The sequence below is a fragment of the Neoarius graeffei genome, chromosome 23 (genome assembly GCF_027579695.1).
Source record: "Neoarius graeffei isolate fNeoGra1 chromosome 23, fNeoGra1.pri, whole genome shotgun sequence".
NCBI lineage: Eukaryota > Metazoa > Chordata > Actinopteri > Siluriformes > Ariidae > Neoarius > Neoarius graeffei.
Genome location: NC_083591.1, coordinates 26,740,181 through 26,761,266, shown reverse-complemented (window position 1 = coordinate 26,761,266; position 21,086 = coordinate 26,740,181). Strand labels below are relative to the sequence as shown.

General features: G+C 40.2%; 1 protein-coding gene across 4 annotated transcripts in view; it reads left to right on the top strand.

The window, feature by feature from the left end:
- Positions 1-19,434, top strand: part of prpf38b (pre-mRNA processing factor 38B) — a 39,006-nt gene extending 19,572 nt beyond the window's left edge. For all 4 annotated transcript variants that reach the window (XM_060905993.1, XM_060905994.1, XM_060905995.1 and 1 more), the window contains exons 4-6: positions 6,584-6,644; positions 15,933-16,147; positions 18,418-19,434. In XM_060905993.1, the coding sequence (XP_060761976.1) occupies positions 6,584-6,644; positions 15,933-16,147; positions 18,418-19,102 (961 nt within the window). In that variant the 3' untranslated portion in view covers positions 19,103-19,434. The remainder of the gene's footprint in view (positions 1-6,583; positions 6,645-15,932; positions 16,148-18,417) is intronic.
- The last annotated feature ends 1,652 nt before the right edge of the window (positions 19,435-21,086 follow it).

Sequence of the window (21,086 nt, the reverse complement as noted above, 5' to 3'; positions counted from 1 at the left end):
GTGCTAGTAGTACTTTAATTGAAATAGAAAGACATCTATTCATGATGCCGAAAGAGTTAAAGTAGTTTTTAGTGAGGGGGAAAGAAGGGTTCAATTCCGGCTTTACTGACTGAGGGAAACGGTGAGTGTCCGGTTGCTTCCATCTTCAAAATTTCAAAGACAGCATTTCATAAGGACAAGGTCAAGCAGCAGACATTGGGGACAACAAAGGTACAGACGAGCAGAGGACAAAAATCACTCTCCACTGACCAGGATGATCATCTCCTTCGAATGTCCCTCAACACCTGTAGGATGACATCAGGTAACCTACAAAAAGAATGGCAGCTGGGGTTAAGTGCACAGCAAGGGTGATTTGAAACGGGCTCCACCGGGCAGGGTTGAAGTCATGCAAAGCTAAAAGAAAAGCCCTTCATCGGTGAGAAGCAAAGACAACCGAGGCTGAGGTTTGCTAAAGCCTATAAGGATTGAATCATGGAGGACTTGAGTAAGGTAATTTTCTCCAAGTCCAATTTTCAGCCCCCCCCCCCAAATCACTTGGTCATCTAATGCCGCTTTTCCACTACAAACGCGGCTGAGCCGTGCCGTGCTGAGTCGAGCTGAGCGGGGCTGTTGGAGTTGCATTTCGACTACAACCGCGCTGAACCGTGCTGGCTGGAAGTGGGTGGACACATTGGGTGGAGTTAGCGAAAGTGGGTGGACGTCACGTGATGTCGTTAAGCAGCGCAAACAGTGACATCAGTGACAGTGGCGGAGCAAGTCAGAGCCAGGCTGGGGGCGGGGCAAATGACCGGGCCCTTTATTAAAGCTTATCATAACATCATTTTAGGCTACAAAATGTCCGCAACTGCGGTGTTTACCAATTTCAACACTACCGGGTGCAACTATGTTATTTAGTACATCAAATCCTTCAAACGAACATGTAACTCAGAAACAAAAAACATTAGGATACTGTACATGGCTCATAATAAAACATCAATAGCCTATACTGCGCACATTATTTGAAGGGCATACGAATGAGCGCTCAGAGGTTGCAACGGTGACAGGAAGAGTCAGAAATAAAAGGAGGGCGGTGCAAACCTCACTGAATGCACTGTGTTTACCAATTTCAACACTACGGGGTGCAACTATGTTATTTTGTACATTAAGTCCTTCAAACGAACATGTAACTCAGAAACAAAAAAACATTAGGCGACATACTGTACATGGCTCATAATAAAACATCAATAGCCTACTGCGCGCATTATTTGAAGGGCATACGACGAGCCTTGCGCTCCGCGAACTCGTCCACGATGCTCTGTATGTCACTGATTCAGTGAGCTTTTAAGCGGTAGTCTCACGACCCGGAGAGTAAACAATAAACATGGAGGACATGGAGTCGTTAGTGTTGCTGGTCTTGGTGCTGTGGCTTGTTGTCACCGACAACGCCAACAGATACTGGCAAGAGCGTATAGATGAGGCGAGGCGCATAAGGCTTCAGAAATTCTCGTAATTCGTAATTATTCTTCTTCCGGGTTTGCGGTGTTTACAGATCCCAGCGCGCTCGCGGGGCGTGTGTGGGCATGTGAGGACACTCCTCCTCACCAATCAGTGCACAGGGGAGTGTCTGCTCACGCCCCCAACCTCACTCGGCACGGTTTGGCTCGCTTCAGCCCCACTCCAAAACGGTGCGAGTTTTAGGGGCTAAGCAGGGCTGAAACGAGCTGAGTCGTGCTGGTTTTTGGTAGTCGAAACGCGAGCCGTGTCGAGCTGAAGCGAGCTGAAGTGAGCTGAAAAAGGGTAGTGGAAAAGGGCCATAATGGTTAGATGGAGACCTGGAGAGGACTACAAGCCACAGTGTATCTCACCCATTATGAAATTTGGTGGAAGACCGGTGGTGATCTGGGGGGGCTTCAGCAAGGCTGGAATGGGATAGATTTTTGTTTGTGAAGGACGCATGAATCAAGCCATGTACAAGGTTATCCTGGAAGAAAACTTGCTTCCTTCTGCTCTGACAATGTTTTCCAGCAGGACAATGCTCCATGCCATGCAGCCAGGTCAATCAAGGTGTGGATGGAGAAATACAAGATCAAGACCTTGTCAGGCCAGCCCAATCTCCAGACCTGAACCCCATTGGAAACATCTGGAGTGTGATCAAGAGGAAGATGGATGGTCACAAGCCATCAAACAAAGCTGAGCTGATTTGAAATTTTTGTGCCAAGAGTGGCATAAAGTCACCCAAGAGCAATGTGAAAGACTGGTGGAGAGCATGGCAAAGTGCATGAAAGCTGTTATTTAAATGTTAGGATTATTCCACCCAATATTTAGTTTTGAACTCATCCCAAGTTCAAACATCAGTACTGTGGTGTTTAAAATTGAATATGATCTTGATTTTTATGCATTATTCATGGTCTGAAAACACCATCTTTTTGTTGTTTTGACCAGTTGTCATTTTCTGCAATTAAATGCTCTGACGATATTTTTATGTGGACTTTGGGGGGGAACTGTCAGTAGTTTATGAAATAAAAATGTTTGTTCCTCAAGCGCGTACTTATAAATGGTAAAACCAGAGAAACTGATTTATTTTTCACTGGTCTCTTAATTTTTTCCAGAGCTATATGGTGCAGATAACACATGATAAACTTTCAGGAGTAAATCTAATGATTCTACAAAACAAGGTTAAATGCATTGTTTACTTTCCCTTTTAAGGGAACTTCAGTAGGTTATATGATTTTATGTGTAGAAACATTTACAACCTCATATCAGAAAAAGTTGGGACAGGATGTTAAATTAAAACTGAAACCAATTTAATAGTATTTGGCCTGTATTGCATTCAAAACAGTAGAACAGCACGTTTCATGTTTTACTTCATGAATTGTTTCAAAATCAACCCTTAAATTTTTTTTCTTGCAACACATTTAAAACAATAAGTGGGACGATAAAGAATTTACCCCTTTTGTAACGTTGCCTTTCCCTTCTTGCACCTGAAAGATGTTTAGGGACTGAAGACACCAAGTGATAAAGCCTTTTGGGTATTATTTTGTCCCATTATTCCTCCAAACAGGTCTTAAGGTGTGCAGCAGTATGGGGTTGTCATGTTGTGTGGTTTCCCCCAACCCCAGAATTTCATGAGTCTCCACACGTTCTCTCTTGGGGACAGAGGGGGCAGGCACCCTCTTCTTCTGCTGCCATGCCTTTGTAATGTGTGCAGAATGTGGGTTTGCATTGTCTTGTTGAAACATCCTTAGAGATGTCATCATCTTGAAGGCAGCCGGTGTTGCTCCAATGTACTTTAATGCTGCCATCACAGAAGTGTAAATTGCCACTGTCACAACCCCATACCATGATTGCTTTTGGCCTTGTGGCTGGTTACAGTCTGGGTGGTCCTTTTTGTCTTTGGTCCACTGCATACAGCATTCATTTCTTCCAAAAATGGCTTGGAATTCTGATTTGGCTAACCATAATATACACTTCCACTGTGTCATGGTCCAGATGCCTCCAAGCCCAGAGAACTCAATGGCGCTTCTGGATACAGTTGAGACGAGGCTTCTTTTTTGCCCAGTAAAGTTTTTAACTGGCATTTGTGAATGTAACTCCGTATTGTAGTGCTTGATACAGGTTTGCCAAAGTAATCCTGAATCCCTCTAAGTATATTGGCTATAAATGACTGACTGACTCTTCTTGTTGCAGTCCGATTCTGAAGAATCGGAGTTCATGGATGTTCAGCTTAGGCTTGCGTTCTTGCCTTTTATGCACCAAAACTCCTCCAGAATCTTTGGATCATTTTGTGATGTGCACCATGAAGGGTGAAATATCCTAATTCCTTCCTGTCTTTCTTTGAGGGATGTTTGTTTACAAACCGTTTCAATAATTTTGACCAACTGAGTATCCTCGGCCTGTCTTTGCTCGTCAAAGACTAGGCCTGGATACTGATATTGTACTGATTCATGATTAGTTACCTAATGACATCCCCTGATTTAAAGTCACATTATTTGTTTTACTTCATTACCTGCCCTAAATTGCCCCAGTACTAACTTTTTTTTTTTTTCCGAATGTGTTGCAAGAATGGCTGTATATTGACAAAATTTAAGTTGACCAGAAAAAACTTGAAATATTTTGGGTTCTTGCTGTCTGCAATGAAATACAAGCCAAAGTAAATTTTGAAGTCACTGCTTTATTTTATTTGGGTTTTCCATACGGTCCCAAACTGTTTTTGATTTGGGGTTGTAAGATATGGTAATGTCACTTGAGTGTTTGTGTGATTTTATATAATTTCTTTTTTAATTTATATATACACAGTGATTTTATATAAAAACAAATTATTGTATTTTTCTTTCTTATTACATGGTTACTTACTAAAGAAATCAATAATTTGACAATATTGAATTAATTTTTTTTTTTTTTTGCTTCCACCAATATCACGGGCCAGAGCAACAAACTGTTGTACAGAAACAGACCTTAGAATGGTGTAATCAGAGATTCCAACATAAACAATTTAGGTATAGCAGCTACAGATTTGAAGCATAATTACAGTACTATGCTTAGACCTGAAAATAATGCATTTTTCAAGCAGTTTTGCCCGTGTATTGATCAAATCGGTATGCTTTCGGCGTTTGGACTGTTCACGTTGTTAACACTGATTCGGATAATTCCAGGAATTTCTGTATCCTTATGTTAGCTGCGTAATTATTGGCCGAGAGGTGACCTGATTCATGCTCTTGGACAATCACTGCACATTAAATGCAGTGTTCAGAAATGTGCAGTAGTGGGGGCGTCGTGGCTCAGGTGGATAAGGCACCATACCATAAATCCAGGGACCCGGGTTTGATTCCGGCCCGAGGTCATTTCCCGATCCCTCCCTGTCTCTCTCCTGCTCATTTCCTGTCTCTACACTGTCCTATCCAATAAAGGTGCAAAAAGCCCCCCCCAAAAAAAATCTTTTAGAAATGTGCAGTAGTGATGTGTAGTCGTCTTCCTGGTTGTGCAGTAGTGATGTGTAGTCGTCTTCTTCGTCGGTTGTGTTCCAGAACTGAAACTTTCGATTTCTCTCACAAACAAATGTCTGGTGTGAAGTGAAGATAGACCATGGCTTGTGAATGATGGAGTCTCCACCTAAAAAGAGGAGGCTATGTGAACAGCAATTTCTAGCTGAATACACAGCCGTGTGTTGTACAGTCGAAGCTAGACAATCACCACGCCTACTGTACTCTGTGTAGGTGCGATTTCAGTGTGCGATATTGGGGGGGAGCGATGTGTACCGCCACATGAAAACTATCAAATATGGTTCCTACAAATCAGCTGTTGAGACAATAAAATGTTAAGTCGAGATAGGTGCACAGTTCAGGAAGTAAATACATTTTGTTGTTGGCCATTGGTATTGACTGTTAAGTCCAGTATGAGACTGGTGCACAGTTCAGGAATTAAATACAGTATTGACTGTTATTGAAAGACTTGCACCTTTTTTTTTCTTTTTTTTTTTTTTGTCCCTTACTCTGGCTTTTGTTGTTGATCATGAGGAAACTACTGAAACACTGTCTTACAGTACAAGCTCTGTTATTGGAGTCCTTTTTATCTGAACATCCTCTTAGTTAGCCAAACTTTTTTTTTTTTTTCCCCCAAGAGAGTTTGGATAATTGAGCTTCTACTGTACAGTAATCCCTGCATTTATTTTCCTCAAAAAGTAGCTAAAAATGGCCTAGATTGCATCTTTTGAGCTTCCCTGAAATTTAGTTTCTGGGGGCTTTGGTGGCCCCCAGACCCCTGGCCTAATAGGAAGCCTCACTTCACTCAACTTCACCTCACTGCGCTCAGAGATGCTGCTCTTTTTCATTTGTCAGTATTAGCGTCTCTGCGTAATTGACCAATCAGAATAGTGTTCAAATGAGCCATGTAATAAACATAATTAGTATAAATACAGAGGTGATTTATAGGTAATGGTGCACATGCTGATTGGTTGAGAAATTCAGACCATTTCTCGATCATCACCTCAAGCAACTCGGCAAAATGGCAGCCAGTCGGTTTCCTCACCATAAGTGAGAGAAATACAAATTATGAGAATTCTGTTCATAAAAGCAGTAAAGATGCTACGAAGTTCGGTCTAAAAGCATTCAAAAGTAAGGTGGAATTGATTTTATTGCATCCATTTCGAAACAAAGAATTATATGTGACTTGGCAGCGATAAGTGACAAGTCTGTGCCACGCTATAACATTTGCATGCTGCTTTTGAAGTTTGAAATGATTTGTTTTTATATGATCACCTGTGTTTTATATTAAAACAATTATCTGCCTCAACTTCATTTTAGTTATTGTTCACTGATATTCACTTCGCCTTTGGCGAGTAGTTGTTAATTAGTATTAGACTAGCATATTGTGAGGTGTGGGGTGTGTTTGTGGTAAAATGTGCAAGAACATTGGAGGCCTCAAAATCAATCTCTTAAATTCATAAACGATGTACTGGAACTTAGAACTGTGTTTAAAATTCACAAAAGTTGCTGTCCTTTATACTGAATTATCCCCCCTAGGTTGATACGACGGAGTGTCCAGAGAAAGAGAGCATATGACATTGTGTTGAGTTGTAATACAGGCCTTTTATTTTAATGTTCTACAGATACACACAGCCCCCTGCAGACCTGATAGAGTGGTTTGAGCCCTTCCTAGATGATGAGGAGGTATGTCACCACGGGTAATACTTTCAGCTTTCTTTTATGTTCAATATATAGAAGTAGTTTATGGCCCTCGACACCACCCATCACAGAGCCATTGGAGTAAGGATATGTTTGTGGTGACTGTTTCAGGTCTTGTTTTCAGTGAAACCTAAACTTTTTCAGCTGAAATATATTCGGGTATGTTTCACCAGCATCAGTTTTTAATTCCTTAATGCAGTGTGTAACTGTGGTTTTTTTTTGGGGGGGGGGTCCCTGAATTTTGATTTGCTTAATCTCATTATATTTTGAATGACCATTGTGATTTCCCTGAAAAGGAACTAACCACAAGATGAAAGTTGTGATGCGTATTGCTGACTTTTCACCTTTGCCTTCATTTTGCTTAATGTTTGTCTGGAATATGATTGTTTTTGTTTCTCCCAGTAAGGTTGATTTTGCTTCTTCCCTCCAACCTGGAAAGTGTCTGAAAATCAGTCATTTTATCTGTAGTTAGTAGCTTTGCATAAACTTTTATATATGAAGACAAAATCAGTTTTCTTTGTAGTTTTCACTACTGCTGTAGAAAATGAAATTTGAAAACCGTTTCTCCAGTTTCTTATGTACATTCTGCTAGTAGACCTTCAGCTAATACTTGTATTCTAAAACAACAGTTTTGAATTTTGGTGTTCTCTGATTAGCATGGGATTTGAGTGCGATTGTGTCAGGTTCTTTGATGCTGATCACGATTTTGAGTAAATTAAGGGCAGTGATTTTGGCATGCTTTGGTCATACTGTTTACAAATCTTTTATTATACAAATTGAGTGGGATGCCATGCAAAATTCAAAGAGCAAATTTTTATGGCTTGAGCTACTGTATTTTCACTGTACAACACATTTTACAAGAGATGGTTTTTAATTCTTAAAATGAGTAGTGCCACACAAGTAGTAGTTAGGACGAGGAATTTGGAATGATTTGGTTTATTTTGCTTCTTGTTTCCAACATGAAAATTGTCTGAAAATCAACAAATTCTCTAGCCAGTCATGTATTTATAACTAATAATTGCATGCTGGAGTTGCCAAAGTAGACAAGTGTGCTGTTGTGACTTCTCTTAGTTGCTTTTATGGAAGCAAAGGGTCTTGATGGGACAATTTTATACATGCTTACTCATTTCAGTAATCTATGTCAGGCAGGCTCGTCATACTCTAGTCCAGCCTTTCTCAACCGGGGTGCCGTCTGGCTTCGTTAGGGGTGCCGTCAAAAATTGATATATTCTAACATTGAAATAAATAAAATGAATTAAAATTCCAAAAAACAATAGTTACACTAATGCAGATCATCGCTGCCTCATGCATCATCAAAACTTGTCTCACGGCCCCCTTTCCCATGTCACAACGTCACTGCCGGGGTCAGCGTATGGTCAACGTGACTGCGTATATTTTATATGGGGGTTCCTTGAGAATTTGCATACTTCTGAAGGGTGCCATGACTGAAAAAAGGTTGAGAAACGCTGCTCTAGTCTGACTCGTGCCCTAATTTTAAGGACTCGTGACTCGACTTGGACTCGTGTTAACTGCATTCGGACTTGGAAATTGGAGACGAGGACTCGGCTTTTTAAATTTATTTTTTGTAACATGCCATAATTTGGCATAAGCTATTTATATCAACATGAATTTTTATACTAATTTCGTGCAAGTGTGTCACACCTGCGCGCCTTGGCGCGTGCATCTCGCGTGTGCTCCGGACAGCGCACGCGCCACAAATGACTTGCACCTGCATAGGATTAAGGTGCAATCAGCATGCCTAAATAAGGACTGTGAAAAAACACGTTGTGAAGTATTGAGTTGCATTGCTGACACATTTTCGAGCCTTACTTCCTTGTTTGGTTTCCTGAGCCCTGATTTCCTGTTTCTTGTTTTTGATTTTGCAGTCTACGATAGCCTGTTTTGTGCCTTGCTCGATCTATTGCCCGTTTTTTTTTGTTTGTTTGTTTGTGTTGTTTTGTTTTGTTTTTTTTACAATTTTTCCTGCCGTTCTGGGGTAGGTTTCCCAATAACGTTGCCCTTTAGGGCTAAAGAGAGAGTTGAGAGACTCTCTTCAGCAACGGATGTTGTCTGTGTATGTGCTTTTCCCAAACTCCCTCATCAGAAGGAGTCTTAATAGCAACCTTATGAAGAGGTTGCTTCCAGTGTGCATCCATGATATAGGCATGAGTAGTTGCTAAATCCAGTCCAGGAGGTCGCATGGGTGTGGGGGGGTGTGTGGTTTTTTTTTGTTGTTGTTTTTTTTTTAACCAAAAGACAATGATATATAACTCTATGGTGGGGTAAATCTGTGGGGGGTAAATCTAGAGGTGGAAGATAGATAGATAGATAGATAGATAGATAGATAGATAGATAGATAGATAGATAGATAGATAGATAGATAGAATTTTGCACAGGACTGTGTTCCTCTGATAGCAAGCAAAGCTTCTGCTCTATTCTGTTCTTTCAGGATTTATTGTGCATATCAATTTTTTTTTTTAAATGCCTGAGTTGTTTGAAACCAATCTGAGTTTTCTGTGTTGAATAAGGAAACTGCTTAACCGTTTAAGAAAAATCAGACACTTTCATGAAGGTGCTAACTCAAATGTGAGCAGGAAAAAAAGATTCTTAAGCAAACTCTTCCATCCTCACGTCTCACTTTTTTGTAAAATACAATTTAAATACAATCGTGAATTTCTCTGGAGTTTTCAGGCTTAGCGCCTCTGTGTTCTTGAATCACTCATTTTTTCGTTCTTGAAGCATTTGCTTCTATTTATTAACATGTTTCTTGATAGCGGTGAGACAGTAACGCCTTTTATTGATTTTCTCTGTTTGAAAAAGCAAAAATGGCACAAAAATTCACCATATTGAAGCTAGATTAAGCCTTGCTTGCATGAAAGCCTGTCTGACCCCAGCTGTGATTTTTACATCATGCACAAGTGGTCTGTAAACAGTACGCATACCAACAGCGGGGGTATATAAAATAACTTGCGAAGCAGCAAATGAAACTGAGACACAAAGAAAACAGCCAAGACATAATGGCGGATACGTAGTGAGGGATGCTTTTAGGACCTGAAATAAAAGATCAAAAAGTCTAATTTTTGTGGTGCTAGTTTGTAATATATGCTCATTCTAACTTGCCCAGTTGCCCGAATGCATGTTTCACTTGTCCCAGGCAATTGGGCAGTGCTTAATGTCGAGCTCTGAGCTAAGCCTGAAAACTCCAGAGAAATTCACGATTGTATTTAAGAGTGACATGCGCAATAAATTCTGAAAGAACAGAGCAGAGAAAGCTGGAGCTTTGTTTCTGTTCTCAGAGGAATACAGTCCTGTGCAAAATATATATATATTTTTTTAATCATCCACATCTTAAAAAAAAAACAGCACTGCGTCATGACGGAGCGGCTGCACTGATTCAGTTACAGGTTGTCAGGTCTGTATAAAACGCCCATAACCTACACACTAAACAATTTTAAACTCAAACATTATCCTGTCATGATGCAGGGGGGGTTTAAACCTAGGGCTGGGCGATATGAGAAAAAATTATATCACGATATATTTTTTCAAAATTTTCGATAACGATATATATCACGATATAAATCAAATCACCATTTTTGTATTTTCTTTAATTTTCTGCTCAAAATATGAACATTACAAATTAGTAGTTCCTTCCTAATTAACAAAAATAGCTTAACAAGCCTTCAAGTTTCACAGAACCAAAACAAACTGGATGCACATTCTTTTGTTCTTTTCGTTCAAATGAATAAACTGAAACTGAAAAATAAAAACTATATACCATTGTTAATCATTTGTGCAAATTCTAGCAGCTTTCAAATAAACAAGACATATTGACGTGTAAACCTTATGCTGCAAGGAGGAAAAAAAAGTGCAATCCTGTACGTCAGGGTGTTTAAGGTTTTGTGTAACACTTTGTTGTATGTCCGATTTTAAATATCCAAAATACCTCCACACAACCGAAGATCTCTGGCCCTTCTTGTCAACGATGTCCTCCAGGGCAGTGCTCTGACTTTTCTGTTCAGAACTCCGGTCAGTCGGCTTCTCGCTCATTTTTATAATCGCTTTGTTTCACGCTTTGTTGGAGAAATGCCGCGCTCCTGCAAACTTCACCACAGCTATGCTGTGCGTTGCTGCTACACGTGTGTGTTTGTGTGTGCACGCAACCTAACTTGACGTGGCTCTCTTCCAACTGATTGGTTACGTGCGGTACTGTTTAGTTATGATTGGCTATTCGCGTGTCTGTCAAAACTTCAGATGAAGTAATTTTACTGAAGGCGTAGGCTTATCGTAGGCATATCGTACATGTCTAATTTCTAATCGTAGAGATTTTATATCGTGAATAACATCGTAATCGTAAAATCGCCCAGCCCTATTTAAACCTAGAGGTGGATGATTTTATAACAAACAAAAAAAAAAAGATATAAATATTCTCAAGCGCAGCACTGTTCAAAAGTCTTGGCACCCTATTTTCTTCATACAAACTTTGTTATAGATTTATGATTTCTACATTATTGAGTAATGAACCTGCAGTCTGAGAGAGAGTTCTACACAAACACACTAAACATTACAACAGCTGCATGCATGTGAAATGAAAATAAATCGACTCGGGCAAGAAAAACTATTTTGGATAAAATTATTGTTCATTACAAGTCAAAAGTAATACATAACCCAACTTAATAATAAACTTGATCAATAACCAAACTTCAACTCAATGTGTGATCTTCATTTTATGTTGCAATTCACAACTATTCTATGGTTTTCCTAAAATAAAAAGTAGTACCCGGGTTTAAAAGTTAATGTTGAGCCCTGCTATCCCAGTGGTTCTCAGTTGGTGTGCTGTGAGGCAAAGTGAAGTGTGCCATGCAGTTTTGAGGTTTGAGGAGAACGCTTATTGTAGTGACCGGAAAAGGTGCTCACTGTAATTCAGTTCCATGATGTGAGCGCAAAGGTTCATGGAACTGTTAATGCTTAAACTTGGAGAGGCTAAATAGCATTGAGCCACTGTGGCTTTGACTCTTGTAGTATTTCATGAGAGGCATGCATCATGGAGTGATTATAAAACGCCTTCTCCTAGGTCTGTGCGATTTACGGCACACAGGAGATTTCATAAGAAGCTGGGATCTTTGTCTTGCAACTCCCTTCCATGCACACTCGCTGCAATTGGTTCCCTACCCATTATGGTTGCTAGGATGTATTGCATAATCACAGATGCCAACTTTTACATTTTGAGTTGACGGAATGGACAGTTTTCTTTCAGCTTCCCAAACCCATAACAGGTAGATGGTCCACAGACAGTTAACTTTTTTTTTTTGTAGTATGTTGCTGTTAATCATGCTGCATAAGTTCTTGCTCTGATGCACATCAGTGCATTTTTATTAAATTATGATTGCCTGTCTGATTTAACCATCAATTTGATCATTGAATGCTGTAGTATAATATGGGTCAAATCTCACTAATGCTGTGTCCTAATATGTCTGTGATTTGGTGTTAATTTTGTCCATTTTTGAAGCTTATTTGTTGATTACCTTTTATTTCATGACTAAATTGTAATGACAACGTAAATGGGGGGTTTGACAACAGAAATTACAGTGAAAAGTTCTCATTATTCTCTGGTGAGTAAAGATGAAATGGAAAAAGCTGGTTCTGTTTAGGCAGACAACCTAGCTTATCTCAAGGGAATTTTTACAGCCAGGAAAAAATCCTTCAGTAAAATTCATTACACTGTTACCTTCCCTGTTCTGTGTTCTTGACTGCAGTTGGGAAGCAGGGGAATCTGGCTTGCTAGGCTCATTTGCTTAGCTTCTTGCATGGATTTCACAGTGGTCATGGATTCTAACAGGTATATGAGTCAGGACACACACAGCGATGGTCTGAACGAAGTAACATCTTTTTATATGAAAATAGTGGTCATCTCCATTACAATATACAAAATGCCATAGTCACTCGATAACTAGTAAAGCAGTAACAGAATCATGACTTACCCCACATAACTTCTGACCGCCACCAGTCGGGTGCAAAGGGGGGAAAAAATCGGCAATCCCCCTCCTGTAATGGTCCCTCTTCAAGCTACAGGGCACGTTTTACACCTATCATGAAATTGTCTTAGGAAAATTATGACTAAAACATTGAAGAAAATTAGACTTAAAACGGAGTTCCATTAGCTAAATCTTGATTAAACAAAACAGCAAAGACTAAAATGTGACTCAAAGGTAGCCACAATTTTCAGTGAGTGACAAAATAAAATTCTTGTCAGAATTAATACTGGTGTGACATTTCTTCATGATTGATGGTAAACTTTACGTTGGTGTGCCTTGATGTTCTGGTTTGACTTTTGATATACCTTAGCACCCAAAAGGTTGAAAACCTCTCTGTACTATTCAACATCAGTAGGTTAGCATGAAGTGTGCCTACATATGCTTTAGAATGGAGAGTACGTAACCCACCCAAAAAAAAAAAAATCTGCCAAGCTGACTGAAGTCCTTTTTGTGGGGAAAATAGAGGTATGTCTGAACGTTTTTGTGTAATGTAATTCTAGCTAACTGCACTCTTCTCTTTCTCAGATGGCCTTATGCAGAACATGAATGGGAGTAGTATATCCCAGCACTGCAGGTTTGCGTGCGTGAGTGCTAACAGAACCCCTTCCTGTTCACAATCTAAAGTCACAGGCACAATTTTCCTGTACTGTAGCTGTCCTACCAACAGACCAGAGCTTTAAAAGTTTAGATGTGTGAAATAAATAAAAGTATATGAAAGAATAGCAAGAGAATTTGCGCAGACCATTGATGGTGAGAACAATCTGTGGCTTTTTTTTTTTTTTTTTACATTTTCTGAATTCCTAGTTAGCGAACAGAAATTCTTGCCTCACAAACAGGCTTGCTGCTGTCTCCTTTGTGAAGACTATGATTGATTTAAGTAACAAGTACAGTTGTGGTCAGAAGTTTACATACACATCATGGGCATGAATGCCATGGTTATTTTGGGCTGTTGATTTCCTTGAGGTGTTCATTTTTCACGGTGGAATGATTGTACAGCATACATCTTTTAATGACTTCAAAAAAACAAGAATTGAGTGCGCAAGTTTGAATTTACTTTGGATTTTCTCTAATCCACACAGGGTCAATTATACATACAGGCTCAAATATATACACACCTTCACTTAAATCTGTTAAGTGATGCTGAAGGTTCTACAGTGTCTTTTAACTTGCCAAGGCCTATTAACTTTTCTTTAGTGATCATGATTGATGACAACTGGTAGTTTCTCTTTGCCAGCAGAAAAAGGATTTGTTTGACAGCACTCATTGGATTGACCAATACTCAGAACCATGGGAAAGTCCAAGGAACTCAGTGAAGATCTAAGAAGGAGAATTTTTAGATGTACACAAGTTGGGAAGGTCTCTTGGAGCCATTTCTGAACAACTGCAGATTCCAAGATCATCAGTTCATACAATTGTACATAAATACAAGTTATTCAGATGTGTCACCACTTTGGCAAGGTCTGGAAGAAGACCCAAACTGTCACCCTCTGGTGAGAGGAAATTGGTTAGGGTGTTCAGGAACAACCCAGGAACCACAGAGGCTCAAGCCTGTCATGAACTGGAAACTGCTGGAACACCAGCATCACTGTCCACAGTGAAGCGAGTTTTACATCGCCATGGACTGAGAGGGTGCCGACCAAGAATGAAGTCCCTGCTCCAAAATCGACACCTTCAAGCTCAACTGAAATTTGCAGCTGCCCACATGGACAAGCCAAATGCTTTCTGGAGAAAAGTTTTATGGTCGGACGAGACAAAGATTGAGCTGTTTGGCCGCAATGATGGGCATGTTTGGAGCAGTAAAGGTGAGGCTTTCAAACCTGAGAACAGTGTACCAACTGTCAAGCATGGTGGTGGTAGCATCATGCTCTGGGGCTGTTTTGCTGCCAGTGGTACTCGTGCATTGCACAAAGTGGATGGAATAATGAAGGACTACCTCCAAATTCTTCAACGTCACCTCAAATCAACAGCTAGATGGTTGAAACTTGGACACAATTGGGTGTTCCAACAGGACAGTGATCCCAAACGCATCGGAACTGGTTGTGGAGTGGATAAAGCAGGCTAACGTTAAGCTTCTGGAATGGCCTTCCCAAAGCCCTGACCTCAACCCTATTGAAAATTTGTGGACTATTCTTAAAAACCAGGTCTGTGCTAGGAAACCAACCAATTTAAATGAACTCTACCAACTCTGGCAAGAAGAGTGGTTAAATATCCATCCAGAATTATGCCAGAAGCTTGTTGATGGCTACCAAAAGTGTCTGGTTGAGGTGCAACTTGCTAACGGACATTTAATCAAATATTAGTGGGGGGGGTGTATATATTTGAGCCGGTATGTATAATTTTGACCCTGTGTGGATTAGAGAAAATCCTAAGTAAATTCAAACTTGTGCACTCAATTTTTTGTTGTTTGAAGTCATTAAAGATGTATGTTGTACAATCATTCTACTGTGGAAAAACAGTTCAAGGAAATCATTAACAGCCCAAAATTACCATGACATTCATGCCCATGAGTGTATGTAAACTTCTGATCACAGCAGGTCAGCGTAACCTTTATTTTATAGCTGCCCCCCCCCCCCCTTTTTATTTTATTTTTTTTAAAGCCTCTCCTATAAAAAGTCAACTAATGCCCTTCATCCTGCATGTGGGGCTAGTGAGAGTACTCCAAGCTGAGATAATCAGCTGTTTTGAATTGGTCCATCTTTTCATCTAACATCAACATCATCCTGCACTCACTCAATGCAAATGTGGTATATGAATATTGAGCTTGATGAAAACAGAGGTGAAGTTTCAGTTTTTGGTCATCACCAATAGGGATTTGAATTCCCTAGTTTAAAATTCTGAAGTTAGTGTACTTGGTGCTTTCCTTGGTCTTTTTAATGCATTTATTTTTACTTGTTCATAGATTGACCTGTTTTAGACTTTTTAGACATTACACTGCATAGCACTTGTGGGTTTCTTGACTGGACTTGGAGAAATGCTGATTTGCATCATCCTTTTTTTCCTAACCAAATCTTTTACTTTTAAAAAGAAATCAGATGGCCTATACAATTTCTTTTTGCCACTTGAAGTTACTTCAGCATGGGGGGGAAACCTTACTGATTTTTTAAATTAATGTTTTGTTTAAGGAGAGAAACCACTAAACTGTGATGTGCTGTGTATATTCAGTATTAGGAAAAACCTGATGTATGAAACATGGTCAGCTGGAGCTGCTGATGTCAAAGACCCTGTGCATTTGTATGATTAGGAGCTGGATGTGAAGGCTGGAGGTGGATGTGTGATGACTGTTGGTGAGATGCTGCGCTCCTTCCTCACAAAGCTTGAATGGTTCTCCACACTATTTCCACGCATCCCGGTGCCGGTGCAGAAGACCATCGACCAGCAGATGAAGAACCGACCACGCAAACCACCACAGAAACAGGGCAAAGAGGATGAGGAGGATGGAGACTGGCACCGCTTAAGGTAAATTGCAGGATGTTGAGCAGCCCAATTCTCCTAAAAACAAGGGTTGGAAAACTGCTTTGTCATGAGATGTGTTGAGCATTGTGTGTATGGATTCTTATGGATCCTAACACAAGGCACCACACTGAAGAGCTAAATCTTCACTGCATTGCTCTTATTTGACCTCTTCAATGTAAAAATGAGCAAGAGGGAACTGCATTTCAAGAATTAGAGGTGAATATTATCCACCAATAAAAGGAATCTATGCTGCTGCGTTGTATTTCGCTGCAATTCAATTTATGTGAAATACAATACACACCCTGTATTGCTTTTCATTGCTGACACTGTTAAACAAATCCTTCATTGTTTCTCATTTCTTCTGTGAAAAAAAATTGGTGTGGGATAACTTTTCAGAATTGAATGCGACTAAAGCTTTTGTACTTCTCTTCTGTATTGCACTTCTCTTTGCTGTACATGAGAGTAGTGCCACCTCAATACAATTACTGTCCAATCACAGCCCTCAGATGTACTCAGGGTTATGGTTGTAATGGGAGAAGGGTCCCGGGAATGTTGCCATTGCTGTTCATATAAGGAACATACTTTAATGTTTGGGGTGGGTGTTTTTTTTTTTTTTTTTTTTTTTAATATATAAAGGCTTTTTGTTGTTTTTTACTGAACTAATCACTTGTCAGGTTTTTTTTTTTTCCAGAGTTATTCCTAGAACAGGTGTGAAAAAAAATACAGAAGGACCTCAGAGTTGTGTAGTATAATTTAGTGTGCTCATTATTGTAGAATAATAGTAATACTTATCTCTGGCACTCATTCAGTATTTTAACTGTTTAAAAAGCATTTACTTGCTTTGATTGCTTTATCTCTTAAATGTAAGAGCAATGCAGTGAAATTTATTTATTTATTTATTTTTTGCTTTTTGTTGTGGCACTTTGGGTCTTGTTAGTAATGAAAATGATACCATTGGTGTGGTATTTCATGTTTCAGCTGTGATTTTTGCTTTTCTATCTGGAATGGAATATGCGCCATAAGAACACCCCTGAATGGTAACATTTGGGTATGGACCAAAGCAACTACACAAAGACCCTTCAGAGGAGGTGGTCTTAGTCCAGTTCCAAATGAACTCTGGAGTGGTTCGTCTATGGTGGGAAAGTGATCTGACCTCGGTCTCGCCCAACTACCAGGTGTACACTGCAAGTTCGAGCTAAATGGCTCCTGTAGCCAGGTGTGTTTTTCATTCTGGGATGCGACAGGGCATGCAAACAGTAAGCAGCTAGTCAGAGAATGAACCAAGGTCTCATTTGGACTAGCATTGAGGCTGCATGTCATCTTTGCAAAGTGTGAAGCAGTATACTGTACTTGAAATGCATTTGGAGTTCTGCTGCTAGATTTACCTGGTATATTGACCACATAATTACCATGATATGCAAATGCTACTTCTGCCATTGCTCCATATTAAATTGCATAGCAGTGTTTTCCTCACAGTCCAGAACACCGGACCTTTTTCCTGTATTTACCTTCTTGCTCCTGCCCCAGACATATCTGATAAATAAGCGGAGTGAATGTTCTCAGATGTTTTGCATTTTGGTTCACTTGGATATTTCTCTGTGTCGGGTGGGAGAACGAACCAAGGGGAAAATGCTCCAAGTTGACAAACTTGTCAACTGATTTGGACCAAAGCAAATGAACTATAGTTCTGTCAGGCCCACTTTCGTCAAGGAACTTTATTTGCATTGCATGATTTGCAACAAGTTTTATTTGGTGGGTGGCTCTGTTGTGGGACCTCCCTGCCCTTTTACATGCATATGTGGAAAGCCTTGGGGCAGGGAGGTCACACTTCCCTGCCCTAACATGTGCTTAGATGGAACAGCTAAAGCAGGGAGGGCGGCAGCAACGGAAATGGCATGGATTGGGGGGGGGGGATTCCTGGTATACAGTGATTTTTATATCAATCAGAAAGTGGTCCAAGGTAGGACAATCGGCGAACTACAGAAGAGCACCTGTAGCACAACTTGCTGAAAAAGTTAATGCCCTGAGAGGGTCAAACAATTGTAAGAATAAGTATTTGTAAACATTCGAGGAGTAAGAATTTACAGGAGAATTATTAATCTCGGAAGAGACGGGCAGTTAGGATAATTAGAAGCAGTTTAGATTCGGGCAACCTTTTGTAATGTTCAATGTGTGTGTGTGTGGTTTGTTGACCTAGTTGTGACTGTTGTGTGTACATTGCAGCTGTGCTAGCATTATTACTGTGTTTTGGTTTTTTTTCCCCCCCCCACTAGGTCCCCAAGAAGAACGCCGAGCCCTCGGAAATCCCCAAACCGTTCCCGCAGCCGCAGTCACCACCGAGAACGACGTGGAGCCAGCTTCGACCGCGAGCTTCAGAGAGAGAGGGACCGCCAGCGCAAAGATAGAGACAGGGAAAGGGACAAAGTGGAGAGAGACAGGGTTGCAGACAGGGGCAGAGATCAAGAGCGGGATCGTCGGCATTCCCGAACCCCAGATCGAGCCTCAGAGCGGCGAAAAACCCGGGAACAGAGGAAAGAGCGGGATGGAGACAGTGAAAGAGAGCGAAGCCGTCGGAAGGAACGGGAGCACAAAGAGCGCACCAGTGGTGGAGAGCGAAACCGTGAGCGTTCAAAAGATAAGAGGGCCAAAGGAGAAGCAGATGAACGGCGTCATAAAGATGAGCGAGAGGAGAGGAGGCACAGGGAGGAGCGCAAGAGCAAGCGGTCAAGCCAAAGCAGGAGTAGAGAGAGGCGGCACAAAGGTGAGCACTCGAGCAGGAAAGGTTCTCGGTCACGCTCCAGGAGTCGTCAGGAACCAGAGGAGAAGAGCAGGAAGCGTGAGTCCAGCCACAGCAAGGAGCATATGCACAAACGCAGTCACAGCCAAGAACGCAGTCACCGCAGAGATGCCAGCAATGGCAAAGACCATATGAGAACAGACATTGAAGTAACTCCATGAGCTTACTTTCCTCACACTTGTCTTTTCCGTCTTGTTTTGGGACCTTGTCGTGCACCCCTACCTTTTGTCCTAAGTCACTTAGTGTAGATGTCATAAAACCTTTTCTGTTCCATCACACTTTAAGCCATTATGGACATGAGAAATTCTTTTTAAATATTTTTGTTTTGAGGAAACCTTCTAGAATGTTTGGACATGTATAATTCTGGAGAATGTTTTAAATCATACAGATTAATATGTGCTGAGTGAAACTGGCAGCATGGCAAAAGCATAATTGCTGTAATTGTGCTGTGTTGCATCTTGTTTCTTAATAAAAATCTTGTATGAAAAGACAAGTCTATTACTTTCTTTCCTGACAAACAGGTAAATGCAGACCTATAGCTCCAGCAGGCTAAATGTTACCCAGCGATTATAAGGGTTCCAAGCACTGAAAGAGCTAGAACCCTTTTGTAATTGTGAGGATTTTTCTTTCTCTCCTTCCTATTATTACTATTGTTCATTGTTGTATTATTATTAGGAGGCTAAGGACTTGGTGCTATCATTTTTGTTAGGATTTTCCTTTCTATTTTCTCTGCTAAACTGAGTGTGCAAGCCAAACTGTAGATCCTACAATCATGGAAGCTGGTCAGTTGGTAGTACACCCACCCATTACTCGGGCAAGAGAAATGCACAATATGTAAAACTTAGTTTTGCTAGCAAGTCCTAGGATTTTTGGTCCATCTTCACAAAGTTGGTGTCAAACTGCTTAAGTGTGTGAATGTTTGTAAACAATATGGCCACCACATGTAAATCAATTCTAATGCTGTGTCTAATTTACTCAGAGCTGTAACTCATGAGCACTTGCATGGGTTCACACATAGCTTTGAAACAAGTGGGGCAGAACAGGAGGTCACAGCTGTTTCTCAGGGAATGTTTTGCTTACATACTTTCTGCTGCATGCACTTTTTTTTTTTTTTTTTTTAAATCGCCTCGCTCAAAATGGTCTTTGGTCATTCATCTGATCATAAGATATCAAATGTAGCATGTAAAGAGCTTGACACTGTTTTGTGTGGCCAATCGGTTTGACCGCTACAGGTCAATGACCTTTTAAGCCATTCCATGTACTAAAAGAGCTATTTCTTGTGAATGCATAGTAAAATTTCTATAAATGTTACATAGTAGCACCCACTTAGGCCACAGATTATATAACTGTTGGCCCATGGGGAGTGCTATAACAAATGCACACATCTCAGCCATTTGACATACAATCCTAATTCCAAAAAAGTTGGGACACTGTAAAACAAAAAGTGAAGGTTTACAAATCATAGAAACCCTATGATTTTATGATACTATTTGGAAAGGCAACATATCAAATGTTGAAAACCCCCCTCTTTTTTTTTTTTTTAAATACATGCTCATTTTGAATTTGATGTCTGCAACATGTTTCAGAAAAGTTGGGACGGGGACCTGTTTACTGCTGTGTTGCATCACCACTTCTTGTAAATACACTAAACATTTGGGAACTAAGGAGACCAATTGCTGTAGTTTTGAAAGAGAAATGTCCCATTCTTGCCTGATGTATAAAATTCCAGTTGCTCAACAGCTTGTATTTTGCGCTTCATAACGTGCACACAAATCGAGTTACACCCTACATATGAAAGATGTAATGCTGTTAAGATTTAACTGGTAAGCTGATCCAGCTAGTCTCACCTCGTGTATGCAAGTTTGAGTCAGCATGGATGCGCGGTACAGTGTAGTAAATCTGGTTGAGTGGAGAATTATTAGACTATATATTCTAACTGGCATCTACTAGTGCATCTCAAAAAATTAGAATACCATGAAAATTCCTTTTTTTTCATAATTTAATTCAAAAAGGTAAACTTTCATATATTCTATATTCATTACATGTAAAGTGAAATATTTAAAGCCTTTTTTGTTTTAATTTTGATGATTATGGCTTATAGCTCATGAAAATCAGAAATCCAGTATCTCAAATTATTAGAATATT